This window comes from Sparus aurata, chromosome 16 (assembly GCF_900880675.1).
Source record: "Sparus aurata chromosome 16, fSpaAur1.1, whole genome shotgun sequence".
In the NCBI taxonomy this organism is placed as follows: Eukaryota; Metazoa; Chordata; class Actinopteri; order Spariformes; family Sparidae; genus Sparus; species Sparus aurata.
Window position 1 is genome coordinate 29,970,872 of NC_044202.1, and position 15,969 is coordinate 29,986,840.

The following is a 15,969-nucleotide window of genomic DNA, read 5'->3' on the forward strand; positions in this document are numbered from 1 at the left end:
CTGGTGATGCTGACCTTCAAATCATTAAGAGGCAGTGGCGAACCGTGGCCCTAGACCCTGGGCCTTCACTAGGACCATCGGGCCACACTTGGCAATAAACAATCAAACAAAGCAATAAAAATAATAGCCAGAGCCCTACATGTGGCATGCAAGGTCAGCATATCCTCCTAAAAGCAGGAAGAAAAACATTTTTTTGTACATAATTTAATTAATTGTTGTAATTAACATATCACCAAGATGATTTTCTCAAAAATGTTATTGATTTATTGTTTATAACCTGTCCCTTGTAGTGGATATCAGGGTCATTCTTTTCCACAAAAAGAACATTACAAGGCACGATTTGGTAATGATAAAATAATGCAATTTCCTTTTAATTCTTTCTCATTGTATGAATATTGGAAACAAATAAAAAACACATTTTAAAATCTGCTCTACTGCCTTGCTCTCTCTCTCCTCATCCACTGACAGCTCAATGTCTTACTTTCCCTAAATAATCTTAAACAAAATCTTTCCTGCCTCTGTTTCCTAAAGTATGGAAAATGGTTGGAAATGAGAAGAAGCAAGTCCCTTGAAAGGCTTAACATTAACATACACTTCTAATCTTCTATCTCAATATAATATAGTTCAGACTCTCATAAATAAAGAACAACATCCTCAGGATAAACAGAAACATTATTTCTGTATAAATTTGATCACTTAACTCTCTTACTGCCATAAAATGTGTTGATTGCAATTCCCACCATTTTAAAAAGACAGAAGATGAGCTCTGTTGACCACACCCCCTTGTGTGTTACATCACTAGAAAGCGCAGGATGTGCTTTACACAGGACAGTAGGACTCAAATAAACTGCATGCATGGTTTCTGAAATAAAGGCCTCAGTGTCATGTTAACCACAGTGGACAAAAATTAATTGCTGGGTCTTTAGGATTTCTTTACCCTAAATGACTTCACAACACACAAAGGCCATTCAGTAAAACAAGGCACACAAAGCTGGCTATATGACATCACTACATCTAATTATGACATGTAAAACAATTAGATTATTTTGTGAAAACAAATGATACAAGCAAATCATATTGACTTATTTTACATATACAGTACCAGTCAAAAGTTTGGACACACCTTCTCATTCAATGTTCCTTCTTCATTTTTTATTATTTTCTACATTGTAGATTAATATTGAAGACATCAAAACTATGATGGAACACTTTTTTATTTATGTATTATGTAGTAAACAAAAAAGTGTTAAACAAACCAGAATATGTATATTTTTATATTTTAGTAGTCACCTGGAATGATTTTTAATTAACAGGTGGGCCTTGCCAAGAGTTAATTTGTGTTATTTCTTGCCTTCTTAATGTGTTTGAGACCATCAGTTGTGTTGTGCACAGGTACTGTTGGTACACAGTTCTATACAGTGAATAGCCCTATTTGACTACTATTCTAATCCATGTTATGGCAAGAACCACTCAACTAAGTAAAGAGAAACAACAACTGATGGTCTCAAACACATGAAGAAGGCAAGAAATTCCACACATTACTCTTGACAAGGCACATCTGTTAATTGAAAACCATTCCAGGTGATGACCTCTTGAAGCTGATCGAGAGAATACCAAGAGTGTGCAAAGCTGTCATCAAAGCAAAAGGTGGCTACTTTGAAGAATCTAAAATATAAAACATATTCTGGTCTGTTTAACACTTTTTTGTTTACTACATAATTCCATGTGTTCCTTCATAGTTGTGATGTCTTCAATATTAATCTACAATGTTGAACATAATAAAAATAAAGAAAAACCACTGAATGAGAAGGTGTGTCCAAACTTTTGACTGGTACTGTATGATAAGCTGGAATGAAAGTAAAATGTCTAAAATATTCATCTATTCCCTTGAAATATATTCCATCTGAACACATCAGCAATAAGGGTAACTCAGTTGTTTATCAGTAGTTTTATCCAGTGGAGGTATCACTGCAGCTTGTACAAGACATTACTGTTTTATTCTGAAAATAAGTACTCTGTGTGTGTGGTGACGAGGTTGCAAATGGGTGGTAGCAGATAGCTGATTGACACCAGTCAAGTGTCTGTCATAAATCACATGGAGGGCCCTGAGGTGACACAGAGTCGCAGCAGTAGAGCTCTGTGTTCCAGGCTGTTTGTGGTGCAGCATCACTGGGCAACCTCCCCAGCCTCCTACCCCACCTGTGTCTGCTTCTTGCTCAACATGTTGCGGATGAGGTTCTGGTTTGGGCTAAGGTTGCTGTGCGATGTGAATCACGATGCCGATGTGCAGATAAAAGTTTCTTAGAACAGCCTGGCGCTCAGGGATCAGGTTGAACTGCTTGATCTCACACAGCAGAGGATAGTATCTGGACACATGAGCTTTGACCTGAGAGTAGAGGTGAGGGGGGAGGGAGGGAGGGAGAGAGAGAGAGAGAGAGAGAGAGAGAGAGAGAGAGAGAGAGAGAGAGAGAGAGAGAGAGAGAGAGAGAGAGAGAGAGAGAGAGAGAGAGAGAGAGAGAGAGAGAGAGAGACTTTTAGGCACTTAAATCTCATTTATATCAGTCATCGTCTGTGGGCAGATTGTGGTACGTCACAGGGGGACTGAAAGTTAACTGCAATGATGAGTGTCAGAACAATATGAGAAGAGTGTTGCATCTACTTAGAAATCGTATTAGATATCAATGGAGGTAGCTGATTAGGTGCAATTCCAATCCAATACCACTTAAGGGTCAACAGTTGCAGTGGGATATGAACTTATCACGTTTGTTCCTTACTTGAGCAGTCGTCTCTGGACCTCCTCCCAGGCGTACAACATGCTTATATTCTGTCAAACTTGAAATGTTAGTAAGAGGTACATGTGTATTGAATATTTTGAATATCTATTTTTTTGCGGCTTCAACAAACCAATAATATTCATGGTCTATCTAATTTGGTGCACAGCTGTAGCACCTTTACAGTAAGAAATAAATGTATAGGCTATATAAAGCTGGGCCTGTTATTATGGTTAACGTTATTGAAAAAGGTAACGTTACTCACCAAATGAAGATCACTTAAAAATGAAGTCCATCCTGCGATCCTTTTTAACAAAGTGTGCAATGGCTGGGTCATACAGCCCAGCTGGGATGTTTTTGAGCTGCTTTGGTCAAGCAACTCAAATTATTGAATCCCGCGCTGCACCGGGCCCCTTGTCGGGATGGAAAAGCAGGCAGTCCCAGCAGTACAGCTTCTTGGTGCGCGGGCTGCCCGTTAGCCACGATAGCGGCTGTAACGTTAGCTGCTAGCTTGAAAATGCCTCTGGTAGCTCTTGCTAGATTGCACCAATCCTGGCAGGGCGGGTGATGGTCGACCTTTCCGGACAATTTCAAGTTTATCCTGACAAGGCAATCTTGAAAATGGAGTTTCAATAAATCCAGTAATCACAGTTTTCTTCACTACCAACTGCCGCGATTTCATACGCTCTATTTGTCTCCTGTCCGATCTTCTCCTCACTCCCTCGCTGAAAACCTTCGCGGGTCGTCCTGCTTATATACGTTCATGCTAGGTATTCGCGAATGCCCGGAAGATGCCGTGAAATGATCCCGCCCCCACCTCAGCGAAATATGATTGGCTGAGACACCTGTCAATGTCAAATTCATGCCACATTCACTTGAATTACACGGGCCTTCGTTGCTGCTACCGAAGGCCCTGCGAGGGGAGTAATTTACCCAGATACCAACAGAAGAAAAATTGTGATTGGTCCATTTCTCGTTCCGTTATATTAACCCACTGTGTGCCAAGACAAGTGAATCCAAGTTTAAAATAGCCTTATCTACGCATTATTGATATTATTTTAGTGAATAAAAACAAATAAATAAGTAAATATATAATTCAACACATTCATATGGAGTGCACAAAATTATTTCAATATTTTTTCTTAGGCCTTCACTGAATACCTAGAAGGCCCAGAGGGTTCCCCTCTGATATAATGCATTTCAGCAAAGCAAAACTAGCAAAGACTTTTCCTGGCAGTAGTGAAGCTTGCAATAGGTGTGCCTTTGTCCCAGCTGACTTGCTCGAAGCAAACAGGGTTCTGGAAGAGCTTTTTCACGATCATGTCATAAGTTCTAGGTGTAGCTATCACTCCCTGTCCGCTCATTGCCATTTTGGAGTTCCCTCAAATTATTCAGAATTCAGTAAGCCGACATTAAATGTTTTAGCATTTGCCTCTCTGACTGTCAGCAGGCGTATCCTTCTACATTGGAAGTTGCCTAAACCCCCAGCAGAACAATCTTGGCAGACTGACCTAATGTCATTCCTTCAATTAGAAAAAATCAAATTTTCACTCCGAGGGTCAACTGAGAAATTCTATACTACATGGCAGCCTCTTATCTCATATTTCGATAATGTAGCTACAACTCCTACGGTGTAGGAGTGAACAACACATTTTGTTTTTCTGTCCAGCTGAAAAGGGAAGACCAAATGGGGTGGGGGGTGGGATAATGTTTTGTATGTTTTCTGTTTGTTTGTTTGTTTGTATGTTTGTTTAGTTGAAAGGGGGGGAAAAAAATCACGCATCTATTTGTAAAGGTCAAGAAACAGATTTATGAAAAAAAAAAGTAATTGTGGAACCTGAGGGTGCCCCACGACGCTCCACAAGTGTAAACTATGGACAAACACCAGTCCGTTATAGAGACTCATAACATCTTGCAGGGACTGCTAACCCTAAAGTGTGGGGAAATGTCACAAGGCGGAACTTGATTTTGATTTTATTGTTAGGCATGCTTTTACTTTGAATTTGTTTTTAGTATTTGCTGTGTTTTAACTTTATTTTATTGCATGCTTTTATTTTGAAATGTGTGTGTTTATAAACGTTGTTTTTACTTCCGCCATCGGGATGTGTAATCAAGTTTAAGGACTTACAACTGGAGACCCACAAAAGTTTGGACTAGGTTAGATATGAGGGGCCACGGCAGAGAGACCAGGAGAGAGCCAAACAGAGTGAGAGGCACGAGGAAAATGGAGCGCAGCGGAGCATAACAGGAGGAAAAGCACGGCAGCGACATTGACCTGGAGGAAGTCTGAGACCACACACACAGAGGAAATGTAAACGCTGACCGCTAGCGGCTACAAGTGGGAGAACGTAACACTTCTCCCTTCCGTGTTAGTCCCATTAAAGACCGGTGTTTGTTGTGGTGCATAGTGTGCAGAACTGTGGCGGTAAAAAGGATGTTTGACTGGCTTTGAGTTTTCTCTACAGGCTATGCCAAAAGAAGGAGCCAGGCTAACCTAAAGTTGACGCCAGCAGAGACACAAAAACTATTGGTTAACCTCCTGCCCTGTGTTATTGCATGATTTTAGTATATACGTTTTATTGTTTTAGCTGGTTTAGCGGTTTGTGCTCTGTTTTTAAAACCTTAGGGAGGAACTTTTTTACATCCTAATTAAAATAAATATTGTTACTCCTCCATTTGATTGTATTCACTATTTTAAAGCTGCTCTCCCCTGACAAAAAGAACCTTTTAATATTTTTATCAAAATTTTAATCTTATTATATCTTATTTTAAAGAGGTCCTAGGCCTCAACTTAATCCTAGGTGACGTTGTTGGCCCATTTTTTAGCTGAACCTTGCCCAGTCACACTAATGTGACACTCAAACTTAATTTCACTGCTAGCGATTTAGGAATATGTAGCTCATCAAAGTTAGTTTTCACTTGGCGCCGATGCTAATGGGAATTGCAAATTACTGTAGGGAAGAAGGTAACAGTTAGCTAACAGTCAGCAAACATTAGCGAGCATCGCTAGCTGCGAATTATGTCATAAAAATTGTGCCATAAATACTACTTAGCAACTGTTAACACACACTTCAACACCTAACCCTAAAATGTTAATCGTAAAGTTATATTAAAATTAACGTTACTCACATTGAAAGATCTGCTCCCGCTCCGCGACCACTACGCGTTCGTCTGCCATTGATAACTCAGCACAATGCATGATGGTAAATATTGCTCGATTAGTGACCATCGGTAATACACTACTTTTCACAATGCATTGTGGGATACTTTGAGTGCACTATATAGGGTATAATATTACCCACTCGACATTCGGACAGCACTACAAAATGGCGTAGTCACCATGTAGTGCACTATATAGGGAGTAGTGAGTGATTTCGGACACAACCTGGCACTCAAAAACGACTGTTCTAAACAGGGCTGTTTTGGCAGGGTGATTGAACAGTTATGAACTGCTATTATGCTTCATCCTTATGGTATTTTGAGCAAAGCATGTCAAAGACATTTCATTAGGACACCAGGAAATTAGGTTAACTTGTAGAAATAGGGTATAATATGACTCCTTTATTAAAGACACATTGTTGCCACTTACCGGACTGGAGTGTAAAACAGGAGATGAGCAGGAAAAAAAATAAAATAAAAAATCCATCCTGGAGTAAAGATTGATAACGAACAATATATAAACATCTTTGTACTGCACTTTATTAGTCTTTATCAGAATGCTGAGCAATTTTACACACCTCTGATTAAAAAGTATGACTTTATCTCTTCACAAGCACTACTACAACACATGCCAATTTGAACCAAAATCTAGAACTACAGGTTTCTGTTTGGGTTTGCGTAAATGCTACTGTTCCAAGCAGGCACTGAGTTTGGTAGTGGCTGGTCTGTGCTGCCAGGTGATGTGACCAACTGTTGTACTCTGTAGACTGACCACTTTTTCCAACACGGTTTTCATTTTAAGATTATTATTATTTTTTTTAAATACTATTTATTGAATTTTAACAAGTAATACAAATAATGACAATCAAACAGATAACACACAACACCCCCCTCCCCCAGACAGTCATACAATAAAAAAGCACAAAGATACAGAGGTAATAAAGAAAATAATTATAGTAAAAATAATAATGATGATGATGATAAACAGTTAACCTTGAGAGTGCTAAAAATATGTCCAGCCAACTATGTGTACATTTTATGGTAACCAGTCATCAGAGTCGCATCATGTAAAGGTCATTGAGGGGACTTCCACTCAAAGAAGTGTCTTCCCTTTAGAAGCAAATTCTTCAGGTCTGCAGGTAAATAATCTAGAAAAGGTGTCCAGATCTTTAAAAACAGATCATCCTTCCCCTTTAAGACAGCCTGTAATCTTTCATGGGGTAGGGTGTTAAACACCTCTCTGTACCAAAGGGTAATACTCGGTGGAGAATCTTTAATCCAATTGTGCAAAATGCACTTCTGAGCAATTACAAGGAGCTTCTCAAGAAGTTTGTAATATGTAGCAGGGAGGTGTAGTACCCTACAGAAAAGGCCAAGGAAGAAAACGCCGGGGTCTTTATCAGCACCGGAGCAAATTTTCACGCCTCGCTGCCTCTGAGACTTTCAGACAGGAGGAGGCGGAGAATTGGCACTGGATCCCCACATTCAAAAGGCAGTGTGAATGGGGCTACTGTCACCTGCTGGAGCTTCAGACCTGTGCGCTCTTGGATATGCTGCTTCTGTGTGCGCTCGATTAACCCCATTTTGTGTTGCTCTCTTGTTCAACTCTGGCCTTCTCATCCTCATGGGAAATCGATGTTCTTTTGCATGTGCTATGAATTTAGAGACTGTGTTTATTTATTGCATTAAGCTTAGTGTGTGTTTTCCACTTGCACACACAGCTGTTGCATATGTTTTTAGTTTAAACAGTTAAGCAAATAAGTTTATCCCCGTTTTTAGGATTATCTTTCTCAGGAAACGGAAAATCACTTTAATTGGTATTTCTGAGAATAAAATCAGCCTACACCTAAATTTAACCTATATGTACTAATAACGCATCCTTTTTTGGACTTTATAAATATTTTACTATATCTTGACATTTAAATTAATGCATTTTTTTAACCATATATAAAAATATATTAACGCTTTTTTTTTTTTTTTTACCCTATTTCTACCGATAGATCACCACACACCTGTTGAGAAAAAGACACCTTGTTTGTCGTTGCTGTGTATCACTGCCTGAGACTGTAGCTACTAGTTTGCTGGCCAACACATAGCTTTAGACAACAAAATACTCACTCAGTGGGCATCTCTCCTCTTGGCTCCGTTAGCCTAATTTTTTTATCCAGTTTATGTTGAGGACCTGAAGAAGGTCTCTGGGACACCTCTCTGCAAGCCAGGGGTGAAACTTTCATGCTATATACAAATCTTAAACTTCTTCCAGATATTGAGTTTATTGTGACTTTGCTGTTGTAAACATTGCTGTGCCTACTAACACTCACAGTAGCAGTCACAGTAGTCATTTCTTGGTTTTGTCACATTTTTAGATGTGTAGCCTGTATTTCTAGTTTGCACTTGCCCTCCAATAAATAGCCTAATAATAAACCAATTTTATTGCTTTTTAAGAATTACAGCTGAATTGCATGTCTTCCAAACCTCAGTATTATGATAATGTGAATAAACTCATGTTGACAATAATTTGTTGACATAAAATAAATGGCAATTGCGTATCACTCACAGCTACACAGAATACACAGCTAAGTAGTTAGCTTTCTATAAGTACTTTGTTTATTAGTTTTACATTAATTAATCCACATACTGTGTTATTAAGGTCCCTGCCTGTCAGACAATAACTAGATTATGCTGGAATGGTGTTGTGATTTTTTTTTATCATCTCATTTGCACTGTTGCCTGTAGTGTAACTTCATTAAGTACTCATTATGAACAAGTAATGTCATTGGAATAGTTGCATTTTTTGGCAAAAAACACGAGGCACCAAAGAGTCTCAGAGTAAGGCACACTGGATTTTTCTCTATCCATTTTCTATTTTCAGACCTCAATGTAAACACTTGAGAGAGGAAATGTTTTCAATCCAATGCCATTGCATGATAATGATGTCAACAAAGCTGTGTCAGGCCGCCAACTTTCACTAGGTTAATGCCTACACTGAACCTCACTGTCATGTTAGTTGTGGTTTGCCTTTTTGCCTAGTTCTGCTTAGTCTGTGAGTCTTGTCCCCTATCCCACTACCCTGAGGCAACTGCTAATTGCTTCTTTTATCTGTTGTTATTACACGGCTCTTCTTAATGCTGTTGAATGCTCCATTCACTTGAATGGGCTTTCCCAACGTTCGGCGGTCAATTATTTTTGTATAATTGATCGTTGCTAAGCATATTTGACCGTCGTCAAGGAAAGTGGCCTTTTTCCCTCTGATTCACTTATTCTGTAGCACTCCACGCTCTAAAATCTTTGCACCGCAAGTAGTCCGGTCACTTATCACCCCAGGGTCTTAGGTCGCTAAGCGACGTCAGCTGATCTGTAGTCTACTTCATATCGGAAAAAGCATACTCCTAGGCCACTAGTATGGATGAGTTTCACATTAACTGTAATATTTTTGGAAAATACGGTGATTTCAACTCTTGTCGTCACCGGTCAAGAAAAGAAAAAGAGAGGAAAGCAGCAAGGAGGGAGAAGCGAAACGGCATCAGTTTGGCAAACTATATTTCTCTGCTGAAAAATACTATTAACAGTAACAATTAAATTGTAAAACGACACTGTGTCAAGTTTTTTTTCGTGTTAGCAAGTAACCGTGTAATAAGTGGGATAATGTATAGAACGAATCAGACTCCTCTGCTTCGCGTCAGGGTCGGGTTCGTCCTGTCAGGACTTATTTTCCCGATAATGACCGCCGTTCTATACATTATCCCTTACTTATTGTCAGTATCCTCAGTCCTCGATGCCATGCTCTTTCATGGCTATCATACAGCTGAGCTTTTCATCACTGTCCACACATTTGTCAGACTGGCTTGTATTTTGTACAGATAAAGGTATGATTGTTTTGTCGTCCAACTGTGTGATTAAATTGGAGTTTTTCCTCAAAGTGTCTGTTTTTATGTAGTTAAGTGTGATTGTGTGTGTGAGCAGGGTAACGGTTTGATGGCCATATTTCTTATTGGTGGCGACCTCATGGGAACCGGTAGTTGGGTTGCTCGGGCTGGCGTTGCCGCGACGACAGCAACAGCACAGTATTCTGGCAACAGGCTTGAAAATGGCTCTGTACAGTCCACGTCGGGCGCTTTCACTTACAAAGCAGTAGAGAGCTGGGTCAGCCACGCAGTTCAGGCTGGTCAGCAACAATGACAGGTGGTAGTAGTTAAATATTACTGGAAAACAAGAATAGTGGCATCATGGGTAAGACAAATAATTTTTAAGCCTGAGTTAGTGGACTAGTTTGTAGAAAGGAAAGTGTACCTGTGATGAAGTTGCATTCCCGCTCCAGCAGGGTGCGTGCTAACAGGAAGATGTGGTAGGGGGAGAAGCAGACGAGGAAGATGAGGATAGTGCTGCTTACTAACTGCCTGATCCTCGTCTTTTGATCTGGCTGTGTCCCAGTGCTTCGATCAACGGCTCGCAGGATACACAGGTAGCTGATCTGGACCGACATAACATGCTTCAGTATCAATGTCAACATAATTAACTTCCCTTCTTCCTCTCTGAAAAACTGCATGCTTTAATTACCTTTTTTTAAAATTAATGTTTAATGTAACTGACAAAGGAATGCAATAGGATTTTTAATATAATTATCACATAAAGCTGTATTTTTTTCAGTTTTTCAAATATGAACTGTATCTAGGTAATAATTTTGTTAAAAGTTAGTTAACTTTCCGCAAATTATATAATTCTCTATCTCCTCTTCCATCTTTGGTTCCATCACTTTTCCCAAGATTAACATGCTAAAGGAAGAAGTTGTACAGTAAAGCAAGATGTACAGTGGTCAAGATAAAAAGTCCGGTGTCATTGCATAACACAATGCTACAGATGTCTCACGTTTGAGGCATTGTGCTGACCAGCCCAGGACCTCTACATCAAACTTTTTCCACAGGATTTTCTGCAGGATTGTCTGAGACAGTATTCGGACATCTAATGCCAATAGTGGCCCTTAATTGTGACCAGAATGAGGTACACCTGTGCAATAATCATGCTGTTTAATCAGCATTTTGATATGTGACACCAGTCGGGTGTAGTCACTAACACTGATTTTAACAAATATGGGCTCAAAAGTCTAAAACTTGGAGTGCACAGAAAAAGTCTTAGATCTTTACTTTGACCTGTAAAAAATCGAAGCAAACATTAATTTAATAGAAGCATGATTTATTAAAAGTCAGCAGTTCTCTGTCGAGATATAGTGCCATTTTCGGCCTGATAATAAGATTCCATCTTTTACCAAAAAACAGCTTGCTGAGTTTTATTTTATAGCCCAGGTATCAGTGCTTGAGAACATGAAGCATGAATAGAGGCATAAAACTGAAACAGTTGCTGAATGTCGCTGCATACCCACACATGTTATTCAATGACTCTGGATGATTAGACCACTTGTCAGGTTAAAGGTATGCTTGGTGTTGCATGATGCTCACTATGAGCCAATTAAAATCAAAACAGAATCAGTTGCCTTAAAGGACCATGTGCTAGAAAACAGAACAGAGAGGGAGATACCAATCAAGTACAGTTTATACACATCTACACAGATCTGATACAAGATCTAATCGGGCAACACAAATCAAAACACCTGCATGGGTAAAGTGTGAGGGAGCTAAAAGGGATAGTTCCGTTTTTTTTAAGTGGGGTCATATAAAGTACATATCTATAGTCTTTCTGTTCCCTACCGTAATTGCCGAAGTACAGATGCAAAGTGAAATTTAACCACCTAAAACAAGGCCCACCTAAAAAAAATCTATATCAGATCAAGTGTAAGTTATATAGAGAAAACTCACACCGCTTTACATCGCCCTCAGACCGCCTTTTCTTTTGGCACTACATTTTCTCAACCGTAGAACCTCCGTATCCCTGCCGCTGAAACTCTGACCCAAACAGGTGATCTGCGAGCGGCTAAATACAGTGCGAGGCCCAGTTGTGCCAATACGTAGAGATACACAGGTTCTACGGTTGAGAATATGTAGTGCCAAAAGAAAGGGCGGTGTGACAGCGAGGTAGAGCAGTGTGAATTTACTCTATATAATGTACACTTGAACTGATATAGATTTTTTAGCTGGGCCACTGGACTCCGTTCACTGCCGTATAAAGCTGAGCATCTGGGCTGGAGCAGCTCTCTGCTTCTTCAAACTGAGGCTGCGCTGATCGGCAATTACAGTAGGGAAGAGACTGACTATAGATTTGTACTTTATATGACCCCACTTCAAAAAACCTGAACTATCCCTTTAAAGTGGAAATGATGATTAAGGTGAGCAATAAAGAACAGAACTCAATTAAATGGAATAAAGTTTTTGCTAGCTGCAACAGCATTATTAATGCAGACATTTCAGACGCAGATTATTGAAAACATAAAAAAACATTTGTTAAAATTATTTTAAAAATCTACTCAAATGTGGTAAAAAAAATAAAATAATAATAATCAAAATGCCACTCTATCAAAATATTTTCAGTAAAATGTGATCAATAATTGATTTCTTTAACAGTTAACGCACCGATAGAATGGCCAGTGGAAACATGAAGCCAATAGTGAAGCGGTAGTAGTTGATTGGATACTCCCACCGCTTCATGGGGTAGTGCTCGAAGCACACTGATTGGTTCTTCCAGTCTTGGCTCAGTTCTTTGTGGTGGAAGAAAACTACGCCCACAGCAATCTCTTTCAGCCAGATGATGCCACTAACGAGCCATGCTGCATTCATAGAGCGGAGTGAGGTGAACCTCGAGACAAAAGGAGAGAGATTGGCGTTGGAAAAACTGCATAAGTACTTAGGAGCAGCGGTGAAAAGTATGGTGAATCAAAATTACCTTAAAGGATGGACCACAGCCAGGTAGCGATCCAGACTGATACAGCACAGGAAACCAATGCTAATGTAGATATTCTCATAGAGCAGGAAGCCACACAACTGACACAACCATTCTCTGTGACGCCAGTCATCGTCCTGAAACAAAAATCACATGAAACTGGACTCTGGATAGATGTACAAAACATTAGGTAGGTGACATGTGGACAACCTGACTATAATGTAATGTAAAATGGGTTATCGACCCAACCTTATATACTTTTACTTATAATACTACTTTTTTCTGTATAATGTAACATCTTACATTTTGTGATGGTTTTCACATTAAGATATCAGTGGTTCTTAATTAAAAATGTGACGTGAACTGCAATAACAAGAACAGACAACATGAACTTCCAGCGTCATTAGTGACCTGGTTTTTAGATCGGGAATTGAAGTTGTTATCTTATGTTATGTTGTTACTACATTTTCATTAAACACTGATGCTACAATCATTACATAACCACACGAAATCTAGTAAGTTACTAAAGCTTTATGTGCAAACTATTTTAAGCTACATTAAAACATGCTTAAATAGCAGGGAACTGCACCTATAAAGAACTGTAATCTGACATTGTGTTTTTTCTGTCTTTTAACAATGCAAAGAATTCGTAACTTATTATTCTAAAGACAGACACTTAAGCCAAAATGAGAGAATTCCTAAAAGGAATGAAGGGATTCAGCAAATCACATAATAGAATAAATCATTGATGGGTTTTAGTTTACCTGAAAGATGTACTGTAGCCACAGTGGTAATGATGCCAGATACAACAGGTCAGACACAGTGAGGTTCATTAAATAAACACCCAGCTCATTCTTCTGCTTCAGCTGCACAGCAGCATGGTACAAAGAGTACAAGTTGGAGGGCACACCAATCTGGAATCAAGATTATTTACTGTGATTATTTTGATTCCCTGACACTACTCTACCATCATTTTTATGACTTGATTACAAAAGCACGATTGAGGTCTGCTCAGACAAACCTAGACAAGAACATCCAATGCCTACATTTAAAGCTCCAGGCATCCAAATACATCTGGACATGGCAACTTTGGTATGATTATGGTGAGGGAAATAAAACATGTCCAGTTTGGTTGAAGGGAAGGATCATAGTTTGGGCAAATAAAAGATGGCAATATTGGGTTAGGGCACAAAAACACTTGATTGAAGTTAGGGAATGATTGTGGTTTTGCATACTAAAATAGTAGACGTTAATTACATGTCTCTGACAGAACACAAGTTCTTGTCTTCTGCATGAAAAGTAGGACTCATACCTACCTGCCTCCCAGACATCCACTCCTCACAACTCAAAGGACACACTACGTGGTGTGTGTCTGTGTATGTTCTCACTTGTACCACATTTGCATGAAAAATAAGTCTACCTAACCCCGGGACAAACAAGTCAACCTGTGTCTGAATTGACTTTCTTGCTCTGATGTAACAATCTGCAAAATGCATTATGAACTAAAATGTAACAAAAAAATCAGTACCACAAACATGACCCCCATGATGCAACATAAGACAGTGATTAGTGCTGCAAATAGCACACATTAGCTAAACTTGTTCTATGAGGATGTGTGCTGAAACGTATTATCAAGGAGGAACTAGGCTTTCTAGACATTAGCCCCATTCACACTGCTGTTTGCATGCGGGGATCCTGCGCCAATTCTCCGCACCTTCCTCTGTGTGAAAGTTTCAGATGCGGAGAGGGGGGAAATTTCGCTCCGAAATTACGCATACGCATGAGCACTAATGCGGAAGGAAACGGAGAGTTAAGTTTCGTTTTTATCGAAAGTAAACCTCTTGTCCAGCAACTGGGCCTTGCGCTGTATTCCGCCGCTCGCAGATCAGCTGTTGCCCAGTTACGCTAGTGTGTAGGGATACGGAGGTTCTGTGGTTGAGAAAATGTAGTGCCTAAAGAAAGCGCGGTCTGACGGCGATGTAAAGCGGTGTGAATTTTACCTATACAACGTACACTTGAGCTGATGAAAAACATTTTACGTGAGCCTTGTTTTAGGTGGTTAATTTCGCTTTTTTGCTGGACCCCGTTCACTGCAGTACAAAGCTGAGCGTCTGGGCTGGAGCGGCTCTCTACTTCTCCAAACTGAGGCTGCGCTGATCGGTGATTACGGTAGGGAACAGATCGACTATAGATATGTACTTTATATGACCCCACTTCAAAAAACCCGAACTATCCCTTTAACTCACCGAGCGTTTGTGGTGAAAACAAATCACCGTGACCATCAGCCCTCCTGACCAAGACTTCAGGGAACTTTCCCCCAGAAAACGGACTGCGTCCCTGCCAGTGAGTGAGTCAGACAGTGTCCTGTTTACTGATGGTGATAATGTAACTATGTAATTTAGTGCGAAAAACGTATCTTTGTCACTTTCCAGGATGTTTAGTGGGTCAGTATCTCAATCACTACGCATTATAACAGCATCCATATGATTATAAACTGTCCGCGGGTTTAGATTAACAGGGGGAACACCTGGGAAACACCGACGTCATCAACATGACGTGTACTGTCATGCCTCTTTAGGAGCCGCAGCGCCGGATTTCGAATTACACGGTGGAACGGCGGAGATGCTTCGCTCTGTGTGAATCACCATCGACGGAGAATTGGCGAACGACCGCTCCGGAGATAATGCGGAGACGCTGTGTAAAAAGGGCTATTGAGATATGACTGCTTAATCAGTCACACTGACCTAACTTTGGAAACAAAACTCATTCCATTAGCTCTGCACCTTTATAAAGTATTGGACATGTACACAATACTTACCAATAGTATGAGGATGTACACAGAGGAGAAGAGGTACTGGTGGATTTCATGGCTGATGGTGCAGTTAATCACATTGCCCTCAGTCATGGTGAAGGCCATCTCACCCCACTTGCACTCACGCTACTTTGTGTTTAACATGCACACATGAATGTTTTCAGACATCTTTACACACGCGTGTAACAACACACAAATCACAAACAGATCTTCATGTTGGTTGCAGCTCTCCCAAATGATTAAGTGTATGTCATCTTGGTTAGTTGGTCCAGTTTCACTGTGAAAAACAAAATAATTTTGTTTGTTAGAGATAAACAGCCTACTGTATATGAGATTTAGCTGTTACTGTGATGCGTTGGATGCACAGCCAGTGTTAATATTTGACTGGCAGAAAGCAGC

At 39.9% G+C, this 15,969-nt stretch overlaps 1 protein-coding gene and 2 long non-coding RNA genes across 5 annotated transcripts in view; 1 reads left to right on the forward strand and 2 right to left on the reverse strand.

The window, feature by feature from the left end:
• Positions 1-238: 238 nt before the first annotated feature.
• Positions 239-8,269, reverse strand: LOC115597373 (uncharacterized). Its single transcript, XR_003987093.1, has 2 exons — positions 2,775-8,269; positions 239-2,386 (listed from the first exon to the last, which is right to left on the reverse strand). It is a non-coding gene; the product is annotated as an uncharacterized LOC115597373 (long non-coding RNA).
• A 1,184-nt stretch (positions 8,270-9,453) lies between these two features.
• gpr68 (G protein-coupled receptor 68) overlaps positions 9,454-15,969 on the reverse strand; it is an 89,398-nt gene continuing 82,882 nt past the window's right edge. For all 3 annotated transcript variants that reach the window (XM_030392392.1, XM_030392393.1, XM_030392391.1), the window contains 6 exons: positions 15,577-15,847; positions 13,523-13,672; positions 12,762-12,895; positions 12,452-12,674; positions 10,221-10,401; positions 9,454-10,132 (listed from right to left, as the gene is read on the reverse strand). In XM_030392392.1, coding sequence (XP_030248252.1) covers positions 9,696-10,132; positions 10,221-10,401; positions 12,452-12,674; positions 12,762-12,895; positions 13,523-13,672; positions 15,577-15,675 — 1,224 coding nt within the window. In that variant the 5' untranslated portion in view covers positions 15,676-15,847 and the 3' untranslated portion in view covers positions 9,454-9,695. The remainder of the gene's footprint in view (positions 10,133-10,220; positions 10,402-12,451; positions 12,675-12,761; positions 12,896-13,522; positions 13,673-15,576; positions 15,848-15,969) is intronic.
• The window catches only part of LOC115566481 (uncharacterized), a 46,864-nt gene continuing 40,890 nt past the window's right edge, over positions 9,996-15,969 (forward strand). The window contains exons 1-2 of the long non-coding RNA XR_003980993.1: positions 9,996-10,160; positions 10,249-10,392. This is a non-coding gene — a long non-coding RNA (uncharacterized LOC115566481). The remainder of the gene's footprint in view (positions 10,161-10,248; positions 10,393-15,969) is intronic.